Below are 25,064 nucleotides of genomic sequence, written 5' to 3' on the forward strand. Positions count from 1 at the left end.
TAACTTTTGATTAAGCAAATGGACAATAAACAAAATTTCCATTTTGTGGGAGACTAAAAAGCTTAGTAAAATGTTTGGAAATAAGGTAATAAACATAAATAAGGAAAAAACATAAATAAAATACATATAGTATATATAAAATATTCATGTATAAATTAAATACCATTTACAGGTACCAAAAATACTCAGTTTGAAATAAGTAATCAAAAAGGAATCCTAATTTACAATAGCAGCAGATGTGAATAAGTTAATGAACTTTGAGGGAAAATATATCACCAATATGAAGAAAACCAGAAGATTTTTCTGAAAAGTATAAAGTACAAGAAAAGCAATATCATATTTTTAGAAGATGACTATTTTAATAACGTCATTCTCCCACCAATGAATTAATATGCACGGAGCAAAATCCCAATAAAAAATAATTTGGGAAAACTCGACAAAATAATTCTGATATTTATCAAAAAGAATCAACAGATAAGAATAGCTAGTATCTCCAGCTATCATAGAAAATGATCTAACATTACATTATCTTTTTTTTTTTTTTTTTTTGAGACAGGGTCTCACTTTGTCACCCAGGCTGGAGTGCAGTGGCACATTCACGGCTCACTGCAGCCTCGAACTCCTCAGCTCAGGTGATCCTCCCATCTCAGCCTCCTGAGTAGCTGGTACAGGCATGCACCTACAGGCGTGTGCCACCAGGCCCAGCTAATGTTTTGTATTTTTTATAGAGACATGGTATTGCTCTGTTTCCCAGGCTGATCTTAAATTCCTGGAGTCAAGCAATCCTCCTGCCTTGGTCTCCCAAAGTGCTAGGATTACAGGTATGAGCCACTACTCCTAGCTACATTAATTTAAAAAATAAATACAAAAATAACGAGGATTATCTCATGTTTTATATTATTTTTTGTGTTCACACTGTTATTTTAACAAAATACTTTTCTATAAAAAATGCAAGCATACATTTTATATCATAAATTATAAATTGGTGAGGTTCAGATGCCATAAGTAGCATAGTAAAAATAAATAAATAAATAAATAAATAAATAGAGGAGCACCAAGGTAGTAACATTATATTTTATCAAGAATTGGGACCAGGCACGGTGGCTCATGTTTGTAATCCCAGCACTTTGGGAGGCTGAGGTGGGCGGATCATTTGCGGTCAGGAGTTAGAGACCAACCTGGCCAACATGGCAAAACCCTGTCTCTACTAAAAATACAAAAAATTAGCTGGGTGTGGTGGTGTATGCCTGTAATCCCAGCTACTCAGGAGGCTGAGGTAGGAGAATTGCTTGAACCCAGCAGAAGGAGACTGCAGTGGACTGAGATCGCACCACTGCACTCCAGCCTGGTCAATAGAGCAAGACACTGTCTCAAAAAAAAAAAAAAAAAAAAAAAATCTTAATAGGCAATTTTCTCCATAATAGAAAAATATATTTTAAAACTTGAGTTTGAACTGTTACATATTCAGCCAGTTCAATATTTCAACGTTTTCAATAGCTGGATTGCAGTCACATATAATTTCATTTAAAATTAGCTTAGCTTTTGGTTTTTTATATGTAGGCAGCTACCGTTATTCCTAACTACTGAAAGATAATGACTTAAATGATGAATTCATTTATTAAATGATGAAGTTTCAGCATCAAATGAATGGTTGGTCCAACCTCTCTCCAACCTCTCTAAAAATGGTACTTTGATATCTGTTAATCAAAAGATAATTCATCGAAATAATTCCTTATGTATGCCACCACTCCAAGCATATTTTTAAATAATTTTTTTTTTTTTTTTTTGTAGAGATGAGGGATGGTGGGGGCTGAGGGAGGGCTGACTTGCTATGTCACCCAGGCTGGTCTCAAACTCCTGGTCTCAAGCCATCCTCCTGCCCTCCTGCCCTCCTGCCTCAGCCTCCCAAAGTGTTGGGATTGCATGCTTGAGCCACCACACCTGGCCTGTAAGGCTTTTTAAAATCTGTATTTTTCCGTACATGCGAGCTAACAAGTTACCAGAATGTGTTTTAAATATACATTTATACTCCTACAGAAATACAAGAAGCAATATATGCAGGATTGTTACAATAGTATAAACACCAAATCTTAAAGTTTCAGTAATAATGGATATGGCTGTGGATACTAAATGTAAAACTGGTGTTTACTGAAGTGCATAGTTTTAGTGAGTTTTAAAAAGTGTAATTATGGTAATGGATTAGTACAATGGATTCATCTTTGAAAAGTAGTTCAATGATATGGGTGCAATTTCAGTACTAAAGTGTTGATTCTATTCTTATAGTTCTCATTAAAATTTTTTTTGTAAACTTTTTTTTTGTTTGTTTTGTTTTTGAGACAGGGTCTCGCTCTATCACCCAGGCTGGAGTGCAGTGGCTCAATCTTGGCTCACTGCACCCTCCACCACCTGGGTTCAAGTGATTCTCCTGCCTCAGCCTCCCAAGTGGCTGGGAGTATAGGTGCACGCCACCACGCTCAGCTAATTTTTGTATTTTTTGTAGAGGCAGGGTTTCCCCGTGTTGCCTGGGTGGGTCCCAATCTCTTGAGCTCAAGTGATCTGCCCACTCGGCTTCCCAAAGTGCTAGGATTACAGGCTTGATCCACTGCACCCGACTGCCAAAAGCATTTTTTTTAATCACAAGACAGCCAGGACTAAATGATTAATATGTCCCTGGATGCTCAACAAAATAAGAACATAATTTAAAGATTAGACACAATAACCCATAAATAGTTGTAAAACCATTCCTTAGATTCTAGAGTGGAGGAGATAACTACTCATAAAAATGAGATATTCAGGGAACCCGTGGAGATGGATATAACTGGCACTCTCCCAAAGAGCTAGGATGCCCGGCCAGGTAACCTTTTTTTTTTTTTGAGACTGAGTCTTTCTCTGTTGCCAGGCTGGAGTGCAGTGGTGTGATCTCGGCTCACTGCAACCTCTGTCTCCTGGGGTCAAGTGATTCTCCTGCTTACCCATGACCATTTTTTGATATAATTATCCCTAATTTATACATGGCAAAAAACTCATGTCCAGTATTTAAACCAAATCACCTATTTAAAAAATAGCAAAAATTCAGTAGGATTAGATGTAAAAGTAGAGACAGAGCTAAAAGCAAAGTTAACCAAGGGAAACAGCAGCAACAAAATGCCAAAGATGGGAGAAACAGATCCTTCTCAGAATGACAAAATAAGGAAGCTCAGATAGGAAGTGTCAAACCAAATTTTTTAAATGCCAGTATAAATAATTTTGGAGACATCAGCAGAGAATGATACTGATTCTCAATTGTCAAAATACTGGAAATGAAAATTATTTATGCACAATAGGGACACGTTTAGTGGTGAAACATTCTGAGTTTTTAATGTATTCATACTGAGTAAATTTCATACTTTGAAGCTGCACTGTCCAATATGGTAGCTACTAGCTGCGTGTGACTACTTAAATTTAAATTAATTAAAATTAAATAGGCCGAGATGGTGCCTCACACCTGTAATCCCAGCACTTTGCGAGGCCGAGGTGGGCGGATTACCTGAGGTCAGGGGTTCGAGACCAGCCTGGACAACATGGTGAAACCCTGTCTCTATTAAAAATACAAAAATTAGCCGGGTGTGGTGGCGCTCGCCTGTAATCCCAGCTACTCAGGAGGCTGAGGTAGGAGAATCGCTTGAACCCGGAAGGCAGAGGTTGCAGTGAGCTGAGATTATGCCATTGCACTCCAGCCTGGGCAACAGAGTGAGACTCCTTTTCAAAGTAAATAAATTAAATTAAATTAAAAGAAAAATCAGTTTCTTAGTTGTACAAGCCATATTTCAAGCTCTCAGGAGCCACACTGGACACAGAGACACATTGGACATGCAGAAATAGAACATTTTCATCATGGTAGAAAGTTCTGTTGATGCTGTCATGGAGTATGACTGGTTGTGAGTGAAAAGGTCATAATTAAGCTTTATCAATATTACTCACCTGGAAGTTTATCACAACTACTTTTTAATTATCCACGCCATGAGTTACTTCTATTTTTCTTTTCTTTTTCTTTATTAACACACCATTGCTGGCTTGAAAAGTTACTTCTAGAGGCAAGATATACAACTAGATAAAACAAGGGTCAAATTCTTTACTGCCTTTTTTCTTCCAAGGAAGACTTCCTTGGAATTTTATTATCTATACGCTAGGAAGAAATGTAATGGCTTATTGTGGCTCTTATCTTCCAGCACCTAAGAAATGCAATAGCTTATTGTGAAAAGTAAATATGCAGCAACTTTTGACTTGGTATAACATTTCAGATGCTGAATCACTAGGCATCATTTTATTCTTTCCATGATTGAGCAGAACAGCTGAGGAAAATAAAAGGATTCTGTCTGCTTTATGTAATAGTATAACCCATAGCACACCCAGACAGAAATAATCTTTTATAATGGGTTTGGCAGGCACTTCTTTAACATGTTGGGGTAGAAAAAAAATAACCTCTATTAACAGTTAAAGGTTTTGAATTATAAACGTCTCTACTGTGATATAGGCATTTATTTATTTTCTACTTTTAAATTTTAAAAATAGCATTCTTTTCAGAAATGCCTTAGGAATATATAAAACTGATATGGATAAAAATCATTATATATTTTTCTGGAACAAAACAGAAAATAATTGTATATTATCTAGTTCTTTTATGAGCTAAACATAGTTCTGACACTATAATTCAGTAAAGATGTGATACACCAAAAAATTTTAGTAAGGCAAATCTTACTATAAATATTAGATACAAAATAGTTAAAATGCCAACAAACAGTTCAAAAATACATTAAAACCTTAACCTGAGCTGGGCAAGGTGGCTTATGTCTGTAATCCCAGCACTTTGGGAGGCCAAAGTGGGAGAACTGCTTGAGCACAGGACTTCAAGACCACCCTGGGTAACATAGTGAGACCCCCATCTCTACAAAAACTTTTTTTTCTTTGTTATGAGGCAGAGTCTTGCTCTGTGGCCCAGGTTGGGTGAAGAAAAAAATTAAAATAAGCATAATGAAGAGTATTTCTTACTTTTTTTTTTTTTTTTTTTGGAGATGAAGTTTTGCTCTTGTCACCAGGCTGGAATGCAGTGGCACGATCTCGGCTCACTGCAACCCTCGCCTCCCAGGTTCAAGTGATCCTCCTGTCTCAGCCTCCTGAATAACTGGGATTACAGGCTTGCACCACCACACCCAGCTAATTTTTTTATTTTTAGTAGAGATGGGGTTCCACCATGTTGGCCAGGCTTGTCTCGAACTCCTGACCTCAGGTGATCCGCCTGCCTCGGCCTCCCAAAGTGCTGGGATTACAGGCAAGAGCCACCATGCCCAGCCTTTCTTAAAAATTTTAAAAAGTCAGTTATACCTGGTAAAGATGTATTCTTTTGTCTTTTTCTTTTTTTTTTTTTTTTTTGAGATAGAGTCTCCCTTTGTCACCCAGGCTGGAGTGCCCTGGTGCAATCACAGTTCTACTGCAGCCTCCACCTCCTGGGCTCAAGGGATCCACCTACCTCGGCCTCCCCAGTAACTGGGGCCACAGATGCACACCACGCATTCCTAATTTTATTTGTATGTTCTATAGGGACAGGATCTCAAAATGTTGCCCAGGCTGGTCTGAAACTCCTGGGCTGAAGCAATCCTCCCACCTTGGCCTCCCAAAGTGCTGGGATTATAGGGTGTAAGCCATTGTGCTTGGCCTAAAGATTTATTCTTTATCATCATTACTAAACATTTCACATTGTTTATCATCTTCAGTAACTGTAATAAAATACGAAACAGAAAAAAGAGAAACAGTGATAGGGCAAAAACAACAAAAAATATTTTTTAGAATATATGTTTGCATAGCAAGAAAATTAAAAAGAATCAACTCATAACTACTATAATTAATAAAAGAACACAGATATTGACCAGGCACAGTGGCTCACGCCTGTAATCCCAGCACTTTGGGAGGTTGAGGCGGGCTGATCACGAGGTCAGGAGATCGAGACCCATCCTGGCTAACACAGTGAAACCCCGTCTTTACTAAAAAATACAAAAAATTAGCCAGGTGTGGTGGCGGGTACCTGTAGTCCCAGTTACTCGGGAGGCTGAGGCAGGAGAATGGCGTGAACCTGGGAGGCAGAGGTTGCAGTGAGCCGAGGTGCGCTGCTGTACTCCAGCCTGTGAAACAGAGCAAGACTGTACCTCAAAAATAAATAAATAAATAAATAAGTAAAAACACAGATATTAAATGTTAATGCTGCCAAAATCAATACATTTCTGTAAAATCATCAAAATCCAATTAGAATATATGTAAAATAAACTCACCCAAGCAAAATGAGTGATATGCATGATCTTTATAAGGAAAACTACAATGCTGATTGAGAGATACAAATGAAGACTTAAATGGGGAAAACACCATATTCTTCAACAGGAAAAATAAATATCATAAGGACCTTTATTTTTTTCAAGCTGTCTTACAGATTTGATGCAATTCTAATTAAAACATCATTTTTGGAGGCCATAAAAGAATGATTAGAAATTCATGAGAAAACATAGATATTTTATCTGATAATAAAATACATTACTCTCAGATAAGTAAATATATTACTATCAGATAATTAAATGCATTACTATGGTTTAAAACAATGCCTCTGATTAATCTCCCCTCCTCTCCAGTATTAATGGTAGAGCAAGCTCCCCAAGACCTCTGGGTCACACTGAAGCAGGATCTTGGTAGATGTTTATTTCCTTTCCTTTTTTCTCTTTTTCCCTGTGGTCTGCCCTCTGGTGACCTAAATCAGCAACTACGTTTTCACTGCTGCAAGACAGTTCACAACTTGTTATGGAAAGTCAAGGAATTAGGAGTGAGTGAGTGCCTGGGTCAAAAGGGCATTAAATGACATCTTCCAATCTTCCTATATAAAATAATATGATGTCTTGGTTTGGCAAAAACGCTGACAATTTTTAAAGCATGATGTTTCTTTTGTGTATGCTTGCAAATTTCCATAATGAAAAGTTAAAAACAGAAACAACAAAAAAGTATTGCTCCCACAAATATAAGTGACCAATGTATAAAAGAATCCTCAGTCACATTAGCAATTAAACAAAGGCAAATTAAAACAAGTAAAATTTTTTTTCATTCCAGACCAAAAAGAACATTGAAACATTAATAGCTTTTAGCGCTAAAGAGGATGTGGGAAAATAAGCAGCCAATCTTTTGGGGAGGGTACTAGTGCTATCTTTTGGAGGGCAATTAAGTAATACCAATGGAAAATTTTATTGTTCCAAAAATGTTTCATATCCTTACACCCAGAATTCCACTTTTATCTTATGAAAATACTCATGGAAGAATGCAAAAATATATGTACATGAATGTTTATTGTACCATTGCTTATGAGAGCAAAACATTGGAAATGAGTATGAATAAATACTTATTAAATAAGATACATCACATAATGGAATACATGCATCCTTTTATTTATTTATTTATTTATTTATTTATTTATTATTTTTTAGAGACAGGATCTCACTCTGTCACCCAGGCTGGAGTGTACTGGTGCAGTCACGGCTCATTGCAGCCTTGACTTCCCAGGATCAAGCGAACATCCCACCTTAGCCTCCCAAATAGCTGGGACTACAAGTGGGAGCCACCAAGCCCGGCAAATTATTGTATTTTTTGTGGAGATGGTAGTTTCACCATGTTGCCAGGCTGGTCTTGAGCTCCTGGGCTTGAGAGATTTGCCTGCCTTGGCCTCCCAAAATACTGGGATTAGAGGCATGTGGCCCATGCATCCTTTTAAAAGAACAATCTCTTTTTATCAACACAGAAAGATATCCTTGGAAAATTAAGTAATGAAACAACTTGTATAAATGAGAATGGCCACATTTTGGTTAAAGAAGATAATAATATATGTTAATATGTTCATTTAAAACAAATTTGGCCAGGTGCGGTGGCTCACACCTGTAATCCCAGCTCTCAGGGAGGCAGAGGTGGGACGATAGCTTGAGCCCAGGAGTTCGAGACCTGCCTGGGTAATATAGCGAGACCCCGTTCTCCACAAAAAGGAAAAAAAAAAAAAAAAAAAGACAAAAGAAAAACAAATTTGGAGGCCAATAACCAATTACAATGGTTTCCTTTAGATAGTAGGAAAACTGGGAGACTTTCACTTTCTTCATTGTATAGTTCTGTAATGTTTGATTTTTCAAATGCACATATATTACTGTTCAGCTTAATGTTCTGGGTTCCAAATATGAATCTTGAAGTTATCATCACCATTTTCCTCAGAATATTCTAAAAGGGACTAGAGCAAATAGGACACTCAGTGACTTCTTTACTTGTCTGACAAACATAAAGCCCAAGCTAGTGGCCTCCACAGTGGTGCACAAGATGATCCACTGATGCTCAGAGAAGAAGTATTCGAACATCAACATATATATTTTAATCTCATCCTTTGTTAATTTCCATTGTCAACTTTTGTTTTTAAATCATACATTATATAATTATTTATATTCATAAATGTATATTACATGTATATCATTTGTACATAAATATATACTCATATACTGGGGGAGTGTTCAAACATTTTTTTACTGATGGAGCATCTGATCAAAAGAGTTTAGGGTCCATTAATTTAGGCCAGAGCTGCCTTCAAGAGAACTAGAATTAGAGCTAACGTAGATATAAACATTTTCCACAAGTTAGTTGTCCTCCCCAAAGTCACTAATACAGTACTTAAAAGGAAAAACAAAAATCAGGAAAATAGGTGAGAAAACACAATGCAAGACATATGAAAGAGTCAACTCAGTAAGTAATAAAAGGTAGAAGAGAAGAAAGTAAAATGGATAGAATGATTATTTACCTATACACAAATCAAATAATAAAACAATGGGGGAAAACCTTAACGAATAAAGGGAAGTCAAAAAGCAGGAATAATCCCACAAAACATTTAGGGATGAAAAAACCACATGCTATCCTGAAAAAAAAAAAAAGCAAATTGTCAAACAGTTAGAATTTAGAATGTAACACATATGTAGTTCTGTTTTCAGCATAATGCTTCAAGCATAGTATGCACTCAATGAGTAAAGAAAGAAAGGATTTTAGGTTATAGCATTTTACACCAAAGTAATGTGTTTAGCTGCAATTTGAAGGGTTAATGCATTTTTGTTATTTCTCTATTTTAAATTGAGCTGCTGAATATTTTATAGATTATGAGAAACAGAATTGAAAAAACAATGGAAATTTTGTGATGCTACATTTGCAAATGCAATGAAAAAGGTAACAATTCATTGGGAGAATTTGAAGATATGACAGGTAATTATTTATTTGCCAACCCTTGGAAACCTCCTCTATTCCTTTGCCATTATATGAGCCAAATAATCAAATAAGAATATTTGCAGGCCGGGCGCGGTGGCTCAAGCCTGTAATCCCAGCACTTTGGGAGGCCGAGGCGGGTGGATCACGAGGTCAGGAGATCGAGACCATCCTGGCTAACACAGGGAAACCCCGTCTCTATTGAAAAATACAAAAAATTAGCCAGGCGAGGTGGCAGGTGCCTGTAGTCCCAGCTACTCGGGAGGCTGAGGCAGGAGAATGGCATAAACCCGGGAGGCGGAGCTCGCAGTGAGCTGAGATCCAGCCACTGCACTCCAGCCTGGGCGACAGAGCGAGACTCCGTCTCAAAAAAAAAAAAAGAATATTTGCAATGAACTTATAATTTAGAACTTCTAAAATTTCTATAGCCAGAATAAAGGCAATTAACAGGATTAAAGCGGTGAACTTTTTCCTGCTCTTGAAAGCTGAATTCATTAGTGATGTTCTATAAAGTCTATAAATTATTTTTTAAAATGACACTTCCATTGTGTGGGTATTTTTAAGCCTATTGCTAATAGTAACTTTAAGCCATCTGATCTGGAATGTAAGCATGTTTTGTTAGAGTTGAAACAAAATGAAATCCTATTTTGCCAGTAGTTATAACTTTACCATCTCTCCCAGGGGCAGCAAAAAGAAATAGATTATTTTTAGGCAAATGTGAGGCACTATATTCTTAATTATCATTCAGATATTCATCAAATATTCAATGAGGGTTTCTCAGTGCCAAACATTGTGTTGGAGTTGGAGATCCACTCGTGAAATTAATGAATCAGCCTCCTCCAGAATTCACAATAATTTCTCTAGTCCTTCCTTGATTAATTTTGCAATCTCCAAACTATTTGAGATATATCTGTGCATCTGTATGGATGTGTAGACTCACGAATATAAAACATTACTATAAAAAAGATAACTACTTAACATTTAACCATGATTATTGTAGGACGTGCAACACTTACTCTTAAAAAATGTAAAGTACAAGTATCTTTAAAAGCCGCATAATGTGGGATTCAACAATTCTACTTTTAGGAATTCATCTTCACAAAATGATAAAGGTTAGCAGCAAATATTTAATTACAAGGATGCTCATAGTAGAATTATTATTATTGTTACTATTATTATTTTAAGACAGGGTCTCACTCTGTTGCCCAGCTGGAGCACAGTAGTGTAATCAGAGCTCACTGCAGCCTCGAACTCCTGGCTTTAAGCAATCTTCCCATCTCAGCCTCCTGAGTAGCTGAGACTACAGGTGCTCGCCACCACTCCTGGATAATTTTTTTTTCTTTTACAGAGGCAAGGTCTCGCTATGTTGCCCAGGCATATTTTTTTTTAAGTGCAAGAAACATCTTAGATCAATACAGGATTGCTTACATAAATTATGTTCACACAATGGGAAACTAGGTAATATTAAAAAGGATTATGTAGAAAAGTCTTCATTGATATGGAAAAAATTCCATGATATTTTAGAAAGTGAAAATTAGAAGTTTCCTTGTTGCTTAGGTGTTCAGTACGAAAACAAGTCCTGACTGTGCTCTGAGCCTGGGCAAGACACTTGACCTCACAGACTCAGTTCTTCCGTTTGTTATGTGTGGAATTTGTGTTACCCTCAAACTCATATGCTGAAGTCCTAATCCACAGTGCCTCAGAATGCAATTGTATTTGGAGATACAGTTTTTAAAGAGGTAATTAAGTTAAAATGAGGCTATTAGGGGGCCTTAATCCAATGTGGCTGATGTCCTTGTAAGAAAAGGAGATGAGTACACAGGCTGTACAGGGGTAAGACCACGTATAGACACAGGGAGAAGACAGCCTTCTGCAAGGCAAGATGAGAAGCCTCAAAGGAAACCAACCCTGCCAACAACTTGATCAGAGACTTTTAGATTTCAGAACTTTCAGAAAGTAAATGTCTGTTGCTCAAGCCACCCAGTCTGTGGTAATTTGTTACAGCACTCCTAGCAAACTAATACACTATCTAGAAGAGGGAGAAAATCTTAATATTATCTTTATTTAGCTCACAAGTTTGCTGTAAGTCAAACAGATGTAATCCCTTTGTAAACTGTAAAACACTACATAAATGTGAACAATTGTTATTCACATGGTCCTTGAAAATGCAGTCATGTTGTTATGATTTGAATTTTATATTCCTTTAGTAGGGCAGACACTCAGTATCAGTACAGGAGATGGGAGAAGCAAGAGATTTCCTAGGGCTGTAGCAAAAAACACAAATGATTTGTCATTGAAAGAAGAAGCAAAATAAAAGGAATAGTTCTTTACATTCATGCTGCAAATTTGAAAGCAAACAGATACCTAAACTACATATAATAATAATATCTAATATGTATTAAGCATTTACTAAGTACCTAGCATAATCCCAAGTACTTTTAATATGTGTTCTTGGTCAAGTGCGGTGGCTCACGCCTGTAATCCTAGCACTTTGGGAGGTTGAGGCAGGCGGATTGCCTGAGCTCAGGAGTTCAAGACCAGTCTGGACAACATGGTGAAACCCTGTCTCTACTAAAATCCAAAAAATTAGCTGGGCATGGCCGCGTGGGCTCGTAGTCGCAGCTACTCAGGAGGCTGAGGTAGAAGAACTGCTTGAACCTGGGTGGCAGAGGTTGCAGTGAGCCAAGATTGCGCCATTGCACTCCAGCCTAGGCGACAGTGAGACTCTGTCCCTCTCTAATTAAATCTCATATCATATGTTCTCTAAATCTCATATCAACCCTATGGTAAAAGTGCTTGTTGTGTGTATGTGTGTAGTGCACCGTGTGTGTGTGTATATATATATGTTTATTTATGTATGTGCATCTATTTTCGTTTTGTTACATGTATCTTTTTTTTTTTTTTTGGAGACGGGGTTCACTCTGTTGCCCAGGCTGGAGTGCAGTGGTGCAATCTTTGCTCACTGCAACCTCTGTCTCCCGGGTTCAAGCGATTCTCCTGCCTCAACCTCCCAATTAGCTGGGAGTACAGGCGCCCGTCACCACACCGAGCTAATTTTTAGTAGAGACGAGGTTTTGCTGTTGGGCAGGCTGGTCTCAAACTCCTGACCTCAAGTGATCCACCCACCTTGGCCTCGCAAAGTCCTGGGAGACAAGAGCGAAACTCCGTCTCAAAAAACAAAAAAAAAAACAAAAAAAAAAACAGCTCTTTTAGGATGAAATACTATATTCCTCCTAAAGTGGTTTAGATAGTCACCAAACTAAGGATACCAAATATTCTTACACTTTCAATTGCAGTGAGCCGAGATGTCACCACTGCACTCCAGCGTGGGTGACAGAGCAAGACTCCCTCTCAACAAAAAAAAAGGGGGGTGGGTTGGGAGGGGGGCTATCATTTTAACCTAGTAGATTGGCAAAGATTATTTTTTAAAAATATTTAAAATAATTAGTTCAGTAACTTTCCCTTGAGAATTTGTTAAAGGGAAATAATGAGACTAGAATTCAAAAACATATGTGCAAGTATATTCATTACACAATTGTTAATGGGTTTAAAAAATTCAAGTAATTTAATGTAGCAATTGACGTTTGGTCAAATTAACCAAGATATATATTCTTTCATTTAGCAATTCTGTTGGAATCTATCCCTTGGAGTAGTAAATAAAACCAACAGTTCTCAGGATGAAACATTTACAACAGCAGTTTGTAGAAGCAAAAAATGGCAAATCCACAGCACGGAGGAGGAAAAAGAAAAAAATTGCACATGGCCAGGCACGGTGCCTCACGCCTGTAATCCCAGCTCTTTGGGAGGTGGAGGCGGGCGAATCACCTGAAGTCAGGAGTTCCAGGCCAACCTGGCCAACATGGCGAAACCCTGTCTCTACCAAAACTACAAAAATTAGCTGGGTGTGGTGGCACATGCCTGTAATCCCAGCTACTCAGGAGGCTGACGCACAGGAGAATCGTTTGAACCCAGGAGGCTAAGGCTGCAGGGAGCCGAGATCACGCCACTGCACTCCAGCCTGGGCGACAAAGCGAGACTCCGTCTCAAAAAAAAAAAAAAAAAAAAAAAAGGCACATAATGATCATCTTTATGCATTCAGGTAAGATATTGTGTGCACATTCACGAAATAAAAATAGACTAAAGGGTGGTTTATGGAATACCATGCAGTTGTGTATGTGTATGTGTGTATATATACATATATTGTTGTCTGAAGATATTTTGGAACTCCAAATACCTTGACAATGACCACTGAATACCCCCATTCCACCTAAAAGCTGAATTGGAGTTACAAGATTTGGTTACCAAGGCATTTATTTGAGCATTAACTTTTATTTTGCCCTTGAAAAGCTCCTAATTCTAGTTATCTTTATCCAAGCGTAAGAGGTTCAAGACACGACTGAAGATACAGATGCAAACTGACTAAGACAATGAGCGAGTCTCACACACCTCGGCTTTGTATTTTCAGACAACCCTTTACTTACAAACTTCTGGGCCAATGGTCTGAAAATGGTTGGGACTGAGGTGCTGGGGATACAATGATGAACAGCAGCCGCTGAAGCCCTGTCAGGTGGAGGAGGCCCGGTTACCTCAGACCCTCACTGAGCCTTTTCTTTTTTTTTTCTTTTGAGACGCAGTCTCCCAGGCTGCATTGCAGTGCCTCACTGCAACCTCCGCCTCCCGGGCTCAAGCCTTTCTCCTGCCTCAGCCTCCCGAGTAGCTGGGATTAAAGGCGGCGCCACCACGCCAGGCTAATTTTTGTATTTTTGGTAGAGACGAGGTTTCACCATGTTGGCCAGGCTGGTCTCGACTTCCTGACCTCAGGGGATCCGCAAGCCTCAGCCTCCCAAAGTGCTGGGATCACAGGCACCAGCCACCGCGCCCGGCTACTGCGCCTTTTCTAAACCTTGGCTCCTACGTACTTACCAGAATAGAGAGCGCAGAGAATCTGTCTACGACTTCCAGCCAATGGCTACACTTCTTTTCTCAGCCCTCGTCCACTGTTCTATTTTAACCAATCAGAAACGTTTTTCAAACGTTTGCCCTCCCCGCTAAGTGCGCAGGCTCCTGGAAAGTTGTCTTCACTTCCGGGCCGCGGTCTGGGGCGGCTACGTGTGTTGCCATAGCGACCATTTTGCGTTAACTGGTTGGTAGCTTCGCTCCTGGGGGTTGAGCGACTGCGGGCCAGCTCTTCCCCTACTCCCTCTTGGCTCCTTGTGGCCCAAAGGCCTAAGCAGGGTCCGGCGGTCTGGCCTAGGGATATTCCCCGTTGCCCCTTTGGGGCGGGATGGCTGCGGAGGAAGAGGACGAGGTGGAGTGGGTGGTGGAGAGCATCGCGGGATTCCTGCGAGGCCCAGACTGGTCCATCCCCATCTTGGACTTTGTGGAACAGAAATGTGAAGGTAAAAACCAGAGTCTGAACCGACAATCCTCTTCTCCTCTCTCACACCAGCGGCGGGCAGGGGGTTGGTAACCACAAATCATCTCTCGTCTCCCCCATCCCCTGTGTCCACCCCTGTCGTCAGGTCTTGTTCCCCTCACCCCCTTCTCCACCCCTGTCGTCAGGTTTAGAGCTGATTATGTAGGAGCAATTCCTTTCACCCTGCCGATGTGTTCTTTCGCAGACCTGAAAATAGGGACCGAGGCTCCCCTTCCCTGGGGCCCAAGCGCACGTCCGAAGAACATTAGACTTGAATTGTAAATTCGGTCTCTCACCCTGTCCGGAACGTGTCTGCCCTGGGCAGGTGGACTGTTTGGCTGGGCTTCTTCAACAGCTTTCCCAGACTTGAGAGGAGAAGCGTCGGTTTACCTGAGTTCCTTATGATCCCTAGCATTTCGCCCGGTGTAGTCAGCTTAGGAAATGAGAAATGATTCACTCCAAACCAACAGTTAACTGCAAAGGAGGGCATGTAATAACTTCAGGAAGCCCAGAACCAGTGATTTTGATGGCCTGTATTTCCCTTGATGAGCTCTACTCTTGGCTATACCAAAACTTTGCGAGGTGGGGCCGGGAACCATTCTTGGAACAAATGAGGCGTATAGATACGGCATTATATTCCCTGTGAAGGACAGAAACCTCCGGGTTCTGAGCAGTTCTTCACGCTTGGAGTTCTGCATTCAGTTCGTGAAGACTTTGCAGCCCATTCGCAGAAAAGGAACTAGAAAACACGTCATGTAAATGAGTGCCCAAGCGTTATTGTGGTTGTTTAGTCGGGCAAGACTTTGAGGGTAGTAATATTCATCAGTTGTTTGAACATCTGTTTTGTGTTGTAAGGTTCAATGAAATAGAGCTAGGGTCAGTTGGTACAAGCTACAGGGAAACAAATTTCAGTGAAGGAAGTGCTTCATGACAGAATGTATCCAAGATGAGTTAGCCTGTGTCAGAAGGTAATGAGCTTCCCGGCTCCGGCAGTGTTTGAATGGATCTGATAGCGACTTAATAGGGTTAGAGGGATTCAGCTATTCAGCTATCAAATGGTCGGTTATCCTGGATGACCTTTTAAGACTTCTTTAAATTCCAAGATATCATGAATCTGGTAAAGATGAAATTCAGTTTGACCACTGAATCTTTTTATTACATTTTCATTGCTATAATCGAAATTCAAATCATAGTTATTAAAGGGTTGTTTTTACAGGTAATTTTAAAACAGTGTTCAAAAACGAAATAACTTCTATTTGTACTTTTTTTTTTTTTTTTTTTTTTGGGAGACGGAGTGTCGTTCTGTTGCCCAGGCTGGAGTGCAGTGGCGCGATCTTGGCTCATTGCATTGTTTTATACATATGATTATTCAGTAAACACTTGTTTTGATTTTATTTAACTTCATTATTTATCTGTGGTAACAAAAATGGACTGGTCACTTTCCATAACATTTACATCAGCAAAATTCCAGTACAATAAAATAATCTGGAACGTATTGTAAAAGGATTTAACCGTTAACAATAATATTCCATTAAAAGTGATGAAGAAATTATTGCCTCATATTGATTGAAATGTGTTTTTGTCTTAAATATGAGGTAGTATTCATTTTAAATATTTTCTTGAGTAGGCAAAAAAGCTGGTTTACAATTAATAGTATATATACATGTGGTGTATATATATATATTTTTTTTTTCTTTTTTTTTTTGAGGTGGAGTCTCACTCTGTCGCCCAGGCTGGAGTGCAGTGGTGCAATCTCGGCTCACTGCAACCTCCATCTCCTGGGTTTGAGCAGTTCTCTTGCCTCAGCCTCCCAATTATCTGGGTCTACAGGTGCGCGCAACCACGCCTGGCTGATTTTTGTATTTTTAGTAGAGACAGGGTTTCATCACGTCGGCCAGGGTGGCCTTGAACTCCTGATCTTAGGTGATCCACCCACCTTGGCCTCTGAAAGTGCTGGGATTACAGGTATGAGCCACAGTGCCTGGCCAATAGTATATATTTTTAGATATATTTGTTTATATATTTTTCAAAGATAAACCCTAAGAATTCAAAGCTGAAGAGCCAGGTTATAAGAATGATAGTTCTATTTCTAAGGAATGGATTTTTAAATTTACATTAATAAAATGATTTGTTTTTTACACTGTGTAATATCTTCTTTTAAATTTAGTTTTTGATGATGAAGAAGAAAGCAAATTGACCTATACAGAGATTCATCAGGAATACAAAGAACTAGTGAGTATTTTTTTTTTCACTGATTTTTAAGGTAATTAGGCTAATATTACTTATAGCTTTTCTAAATGAAGAAAAATATTTTTACATTAAAAATCCTTAATTTTACAAAAATCCAGTCTACCTTAACAATAGTGCCAGGTATATCTGTCTCCACAGGTGCTCTGAGTATCTCATTTGGATGACTTCTTATCTCCTCTACTCTATGTAATGGTTTTACAACTCTTTATGGGTTCTTTCATGTATTCTTTATATCTTATTCTAATTTTGTTGATGCATCCAGGGACATATGATTCACTTAGTCATGGTTGTCCTGTGATTTTTTTGTTTTTTATTTTTGAGACAGGGTCTTGCTGTGTCACCCAGGCTGGAGTGCAGTGGCACTATCACAGCTCATTGTAGCCTCCACCTCCCCAGGCTCAAGTGATCCTCCCATCTCAGCCTCCGGAGTAGCTGGGACTACAGGTGTGCACCACCATACCCTGCTAATTTTTTTGTATTTTGTAGAGATGGGGTTTCTCCATGTTTCCCAGGCTGGTGTCGAACTCCAGAGCTCAAGTGATCCACCTGTCTGGTCCTCCCAAAGTGTTGGGATTACAGGCATAAGCCACTGTGCCTGGCCTGTCTTGTGATTTTAAAAAATGCCTCTGGCAGTGGGGCAGGTGGATTGCTTGAGCCAAGGAGTTCGAGACAAGCCTGGGCAACATGGTGAAACTCCATCTTTATAAAAATTACAAAAATTAATCAGTCATGATGGCATGCGCCTGTAGTCCTAGCTGTTCGGGAGGCTGAAGTGGGAGGATGATCTCTTGAGCCCAGGTCACGGCTGCAGTGAGTCATTACTGTGCCATTATACTCCAGTCTGGACAACAGAATAAGACCCTGTCTCAAAAAAAGAAAAGAAAAGAAAAGGCCAGGCGTGGTGGCTCATGCCTGTAATCCCAGCACTTTGGGAGGCCAGGGTGGCAAATCACCTGGGGTCAGGAATTCAAGACCAGCCTAGCCAACATGGCGAAACCCCATCTCTACTAAAAAAATAAATAAATAAAAATTAGTCGGGTATTGTGGCGGGCGCCTGTAGTCACAGCTACTCAGGAGGCTGAGGCAGGAGAATTGCTTGAGCCTGGGAGGCAGAGGTTGCAGTGAGCCGAGATCACACTACTATACTCCAGCCTGGGTGACAGAGTGAGCCTCCATCTCAAAAAAGAAAGAAAATAAAAGGAAGAAAAAAAGGCCTCTGGGTAGCAGAAGAGTTGTGCCACACTGAACTTTGTAATCCTGACTTCAACTATTTCTGTTGGAAGAAATACAATTTCATGTGATTTTCAACAAAAATAATAACTTTTAATTTGTGTTTTGGTGAAAGACAATGTCACTGCCTTGTAATATTATGTAGATTAATATTTGCAAAAAATTTGATACTTTTCTAAACTCAATACTTAATATGCAAACTGTCATGTAGAATTTTTCTATGTAATTATAAAAGTTAAACTTTGTTTTTTTAGGTTGAAAAGCTGTTAGAAGGTTACCTCAAAGAAATTGGAATTAATGAAGATCAATTTCAAGAAGCATGCACTTCTCCTCTTGCAAAGACCCATACCTCACAGGTTTTTGCTTTGTGTTATTATGCTAACAAACAGTTTTAACAAATGCCCAGGGTTTCACTCAAATTTGAATGTTTGATTGACAAGCGTAATATTTTAGACATTGTGAGAGGTAGAAAGATAACTCATCACATAAGAGTTCTTTTTGAGAGCAACCCTGAAAAATGATACTTTGAGGCATTAATGAACTGATGCAACTCAAAGTGACCTTTCTAAACTCAGAACTAGAATACGATCACAGGGTTTATACGAACTACTGCTTTATTTACATAGATCTCCAATCATTCTGCAGTTGCTCCTTTTATAATTTTAGCAGATCCACAGTCAGTTGCTCCTGCGGCTTCCTTCTCTTGGAACTACTTATATTATCTTACTGGTTGTGTAGTGCTAGGCTGAAGTAGTAATACATATGTTTATAAACTAATGTTTGTTTTTGTTGTTTTTTTTGATATGGGGTCTCACTCTGTTGCTCAGGCTGGAGTGTAGTGGTGCAATTGCAGCTCATTGTAGGCTCAACCCCCCTGGGCTCAGGTAATCCTCCCACCCCAGCTTCCCTGGTAGCTGGGACTCAGGTGCCACACCAGCACACCTGGCTAATTTTTGTATTTTTTTTTGTAGAGACAGGGTCTTTCTGTGTTGCCCAGGCTGGTCTTGAACTCTGGGCTCAAGGGATTTGCCCATCTTGGCCTCCCAAAGTGCTAGGATTACAGACGTGAGCCACCACGCCCAGCCTATAAACTAATGTTTTTTTTTTTTTTTTTTTTTTTTGAGACGGAGTCTCGCTCTGTCACCCAGGCTGGAGTGCAGTGGCCGGATCTCAGCTCACTGCAAGCTCCGCCTCCCGGGTTCACGCCATTCTCCTGCCTCAGCCTCCCGAGTAGCTGGGACTACAGGCGCCCGCCACCTCGCCCGGCTAGTTTTTTGTATTTTTTAGTAGAGACGGGGTTTCACCGTGTTAACCAGGATGGTCTCGATCTCCTGACCTCGTGATCCGCCCGTCTCGGCCTCCCAAAGTGCTGGGATTACAGGCTTGAGCCACCGCGCCCGGCCTAAACTAATGTTTATTGAGGGTTTGTGCTAGTTGATATTTTGGGCAGTTGACATGTTTTATCTCATTTAATCTTCCTGACATCTCTTAAGAAACTGGTACTGTATAACTTCCATTTAGAAATGAAGAAACCAGGCCGGGCATGGTGGCTCACGCCTGTAATCCCAGCAGTTTGGGAGGCTGAGGCAGGTGGATCACTTAAGGCCAGGAGTTTGAGACCAGCCTGACCAACATGGAGAAACCCCGTCTCTACTAAAAATACAAAATTAGCCGGGCATGGTGGCGCATGCCTGTAATCCCAGCTACTTGGGAGGCTGAGGCAGGAGAATCGCTTGAAACTGGGAGGCAGAGGTTGTGGTGAGCTGAGATTGTGCCATTGCACTCCAGCCTGGGCAACAAGAACAAAACTATCTTAAAAAAAAAAAGAAAAAGAAAAAGAAGTGAGGAAACCAAAGCACAGAGATATTAAGCAAATAGTCCAAAGTCCACAGCTAAATAAGTCGTAGAGCCGGTATCCCCAGTCCAGGCAAGCCAACTGAGTGTCCTTGCTTAGAGGGTGAGGATTGGGATATGTTGCTACTACCCAAGTAGCCTTCTGCTCAAAAACTGAAAGCCAGGAAGTGGCTCATGCCTATAATTCCAGCACTTTGGGAGACCAAGATAGGAGGATTGCTTGAGGCCAGGGGTTTGAAACCAGCCTGGGCAACATAGTGAGACCCCATCTTTAAAAAATATATAAAAGTTAGCCTGTTGTAGGTTGTGATGGTGTTCTCCCAGAGTACCCCTACTCAGGAGGCTGAAGTAGGAGCATCACTTGAGCCTAGGAGGTTGAAGCTGCTGTAAGACAAGATCATGCCACTGTACTCCAGCCTAGGCAACAGATTAAGACCCACCCCCAAAAAACAAAACACTGGCTTTGCATCTCATTTTCTACCAAATAAACAGTAATTTCTTAGCAATATATGGTAAGAATTGTTTAAGATGAGACTCCACATTATATTTTTAGCCATGATCCCTTGCTATAGTTCTCCAATATATTATTTTCTACTGCCATTCCAGGTAACTTTCTCTGTTTTTTTTTTTTTTTTCTTTTGAGACGGAGTTTCGCTCTTGTTGCTCAGGCTGGAGTACAATGTCGCAATCTCAGCTCACTGCAACCTCTGCCTCCCAGGTTCAAGTGATTCTCCTGCCTCAGCCTCCCAAGTAGCTGGGATTACAGGCTCCTACCACCATGCCCGGCTAATTTTTTGTATTTTAGTAGAGGCAGGGTTTCACTATGTTGGCCAAGCTGGTCTCAAACTCCTGACCTCAGGCGATCCACCTGCCTCGACCTCCCAAAGTGCTGGGATTACAAGTGTGAGCCACCGTGCCCAGCAGCCACTTGCTCTTATAATCATCTGTGCACCTACCTTTGCTCATGCTGTCCCTTAACCTGGAATATATGGCCCCTTCCCCAGACCACTCCATCATTCCTTTCATAATGTGAAGAAATCCTCATTATCAGGGACTGGTTGAAATGCTACTGTTATAGCAGCTTTGCTGCTTATTCTAGTCAGACCAGAATTCATTCTACTTAACTAGGCCAATTTTAAATTGATATTTTTGTTACTCTGCCTTGAATTATGGTTTCCTACAAGTCTACTTGCCCTACTAAATTGTAAGTCCTTTGAGCTGTTTTTAGTATCTCTGCACTCTCTGCTGGTAGAACAGAGATGAAAACTTAGTTCTTAGTTCATAGTTCTCAATAAATGTTTATTAATTTAAATTATCTTGTTATGATGGCCTAGATGAGGTTGCTTTGACTACTTTTTAATCCAGCACTTCCTCTTTTGCACAACTTTTCATTTGATGATCACCTTTAATTCTAGGAATAGAAAATATTTTTTGTTTGTTTGTTTTTGTTTTTGAGACAGGGTCTTTCTCTGCCACCCTGGCTGGACTGCAGTGGTGCAGTCATAGTTCTATGCAACCTCTAACTCCTGGGTTCAAGTGAATCTCCTGCCTCAGTCTCCTGAGTAGCTAGGACTATAGCTGTGTACCATTATGCCTGGCTAATTTTTCAGTTTTTTTGTAGAGAGGGGGTCATTCTGTGTTGTCCAGGCTGGTCTTGAGCTCCTGGCATCAAGCAATCCTCCTGCCTCAGCCTCCCAAAGCTCTGAGGTTACAGGTATGAGCCACTATATTTTGGCTGGGTGTGATAGCTCCTACCTGTAATCCCAGTACTTCGGGAGGCTGAGGCAGGAGGATTGCTTTAGGCCAGGGGCTCAATACCAGCCTAGGCCACAGTGCAAGACCCCATCTCTACAAAAAATAAAAATATAAGAATTAGCTCGGCATGGTGACACACTGCTGTAGCCCTAGCTACTTGGGAGACTGAAGTGGGAGGATTGCTTGAGCCTAAGAATTTGAGGCTGCAGTGAGGTATGACTGTACCACTGTACTCCAGCCTGGGCTGCAGAGTGAGACCCTGTCTCTAAAAAAATAATAATAATAAAATAATTAAAATGTTTTTGGTATGCCTGCATTAATGTGAAAAAATCTGGCAGTTTCCAAGAAGACATAACAATCTTTAATGTGTATGCACCTAATAACAAAGCAACAAAATGTGTGAGGCAGAAACGGAACTGCAAGGAGAAATAGATGAATACATGATTATAGTTGGAGACTTGAACACCCTCTATCAGTATTGTACAGATCCAATCATTAGGAAATCAGTAAAGACATAGTTGAACTAAACAGCGCCTTCGGGCCAGGCATGGTGGCTCATGCCTGTAATCCCAGAACTTTGGGAGGCCGAGGTGGGTGGATCACTTGAGGTCAGGAGTTCAAGACCAGTCTGGCCAACATGGTGAAACCCCATCTCTAATAAAAACACAAAAATTAGCCGGGGGTGGTGGTGGGCACCTGTAATCCCAGCTACTTGAGACTGAGGCAGGAGAATCGCTTGAACCTGGGAGGTGGAGGTTGTGGTAAGCTGAGATTGTGCCACTGCACTCCAGCCTGGGTGACAGAGCAAGACTCCATCTCAAAATAAATAAATAAATAGATAAATAAATAAATAAATAAGCAAACAAACAGCACCTTCAGTCAACTGAATTTAATTGACATACACCAGTTCATCCAACAATCAAAAATACACATTCTTCTCAAGATCACAGAGAATGTTCATCAAGACAGACTACATCATGAGCCATAAAACATACCTTAACAAATTTAAAAGAAGAGAAATCATACAGTGTCTGCTCTCAGACCACAACATAATTAAACTGGAAATAAATAACTGTTGGAAAAAACCAAAATACTTGGAGATTAAACAACACACTCTAAAACTAAACACATGTGAGCCAGGCATGGTGGCTCATGCCTATAATTCCAGCGCTTAGGAAGACCAAAGTGGGCAGATTGCTTGAGCGCAGGAGTTTGAGACAATACTGGGCAACATGGTGAAACTCCATCCCTATAAAATACAAAAAAATTAGAAGGGCATTGTGGTACACACCTTCCACCATGTTGACCAGGCTGGTCTCAAACTGCTGACCTCGGGTCTGCCCACCTCAGCCTCCTAAAGTGCTGGGATTACAAGCATGAGCTACTGTGCCTGGCCACAATTTTTGTTTTAAAGAATTATGAGGAATTATATAATTGTACTATATATAAAATATATAATCAGAATAATCATAAAGTATTATATTTTATAGAATTATAAACAAATGCCCCTCTTTATTCCTGATCATCTTTCTTGTTCTGAGGTCTACTTTATCTGAAATTAAATTAAGCTACTTCAGCTTTCTTTTTTTTTAAACAACTTTATTGAGATATAATTTGCATATCATATTAATCTTTTTTAAAACTTTTTTTTTTTTTTTGAGAAGGAGTCTTGCTCTGTCACCGAGGCTGAAGTGCAGAGGTGCAATCTTGGCTCACTGCAACCTCTGTCTCCTGGTTCAAATGATTCTCCGGTCTCAGCCTCCTGAGTAGCTGGGACTACAGGTGTGCGCCACCACACTCTGCTAATTTTTTTATTTTTTTTTTAGTGGAGACGGGTTTCACTATGTTGGCCAGGCTAATCTTAAACTCCTGACCTCAAGTGTTCTGCCTGCCTCGGCCTCCTAAAGTGTTGGGATTACAGGTGTGAGCCACTGTGCCCAGCCGAGAACCCTGTTTTAAAGGCTATTAAAATACATTTTAAAATTGTCCTTTTGAGACATCTAATCATAAATAACAATGTAGCATTCTTGAATTAATCTACTGTTTTGCAGTAGAAATGGTCTGAATGTGTGGGAAATAGTTTTAAAACTTGAATCTTCATTTCACTTGAGACTTCTTTCCACAGGCCATTTTGCAACCTGTGTTGGCAGCAGAAGATTTTACTATCTTTAAAGCAATGATGGTCCAGAAAAACATTGAAATGCAGCTGCAAGCCATTCGAATAATTCAAGAGAGAAATGGTAAAATGTTGAAGTTAGAAATCTAAGTGCTAAATGCTTTTTAAAATAGTTTTGACTAATTCTAATATAGTCTTAAATGTAGCTGTCTCGTGTACATTTATTTCAAGTTTGAAAGACTTCAGCTGACTTGAGATTTCAGAGTATATGGCTGGGCACAGTGGCTCACACCTGTAATCCCAGCACTTTGGGAGGCAGAGGCGGGTGGATCACGAGGTCAGGAGATCGAGACCATCCTGGCTAACACGGTGAAACCCCGTCTCTACTAAAAATACAAAAAAATTAGCTGGGCGTGGTGGTGGGCACCTATAATCCCAGCTACTCGGGAGGCTGAGGCAGGAGAATGGCGTGAACCCGGGAGGCGGAGCTTGCAGTGAGCAGAGATCACGTCACTGCACTCAGCCTGGGCGACAGAGTGAAACTCCGTCTCAAAAAAAAAAAAAAAAGTATAAACTTCCTGATTTGTATTTGACATCTCAAAAAAAGGAGACCAGAATTCAGTGATACTTTGGATTTCACAGAGTTCAATTTTCTGCCCAGCAATTATGTTTATGAAACTGAGTATTTTTGAATGGTTGTAGTTGTAGTTACTGTTGAGAGGTGTCCATCCTTTTTCTGACTTATGATTGTTAGGCCCTTGGTAGGAAGCAGTGGTTCTTTTTTTTTTTTTTGAGACGGAGTCTCGCTCTGTCGCCCAGGCTGGAGTGCAGTGGCCAGATCTCAGCTCACTGCAAGCTCCGCCTCCCGAGTTTACGCCATTCTCCTGCCTCAGCCTCCCGAGTAGCTGGGACTACAGGCGCCCGCCACCTCGCCCGGCTAGTTTTTTGTATTTTTAGTAGAGACGGGGTTTCACCGTGTTAGCCAGGATGGTCTGGATCTCCTGACCTCGTGATCCGCCCGTCTCGGCCTCCCAAAGTGCTGGGATTACAGGCTTGAGCCACCGCACCCAGCTTTTTTTTTTTTTTTTTTTTTTTTTTTTTTTTTTTTTTTTAAAGAGTTCCTCTTTTTTTCCCCCCGGGGGGGGGAGGAGGATG

At 40.2% G+C, this 25,064-nt stretch overlaps 1 protein-coding gene and 1 pseudogene across 4 annotated transcripts in view; one reads left to right on the forward strand and one right to left on the reverse strand.

Annotated features, from left to right (window-relative positions):
* Positions 1-14,418, reverse strand: part of LOC112604496 — a 78,154-nt pseudogene extending 63,736 nt beyond the window's left edge.
* The window catches only part of CFAP36 (cilia and flagella associated protein 36), a 27,190-nt gene continuing 16,491 nt past the window's right edge, over positions 14,366-25,064 (forward strand). For 2 of the 4 annotated variants that reach the window (XM_025354791.1, XM_025354790.1), the window contains exons 1-4: positions 14,366-14,687; positions 16,872-16,936; positions 18,439-18,540; positions 23,919-24,033. In XM_025354791.1, coding sequence (XP_025210576.1) covers positions 14,573-14,687; positions 16,872-16,936; positions 18,439-18,540; positions 23,919-24,033 — 397 coding nt within the window. In that variant the 5' untranslated portion in view covers positions 14,366-14,572. Of the gene's footprint in view, positions 14,688-15,174; positions 15,245-16,866; positions 16,937-18,438; positions 18,541-23,918; positions 24,034-25,064 lie in introns of all 4 variants that reach the window. The other 2 variants (XM_025354789.1, XM_025354792.1) reach the window with 2 other exon arrangements.

The sequence above is a fragment of the Theropithecus gelada genome, chromosome 13 (assembly GCF_003255815.1).
Source record: "Theropithecus gelada isolate Dixy chromosome 13, Tgel_1.0, whole genome shotgun sequence".
Classification (NCBI taxonomy): Eukaryota; Metazoa; Chordata; class Mammalia; order Primates; family Cercopithecidae; genus Theropithecus; species Theropithecus gelada.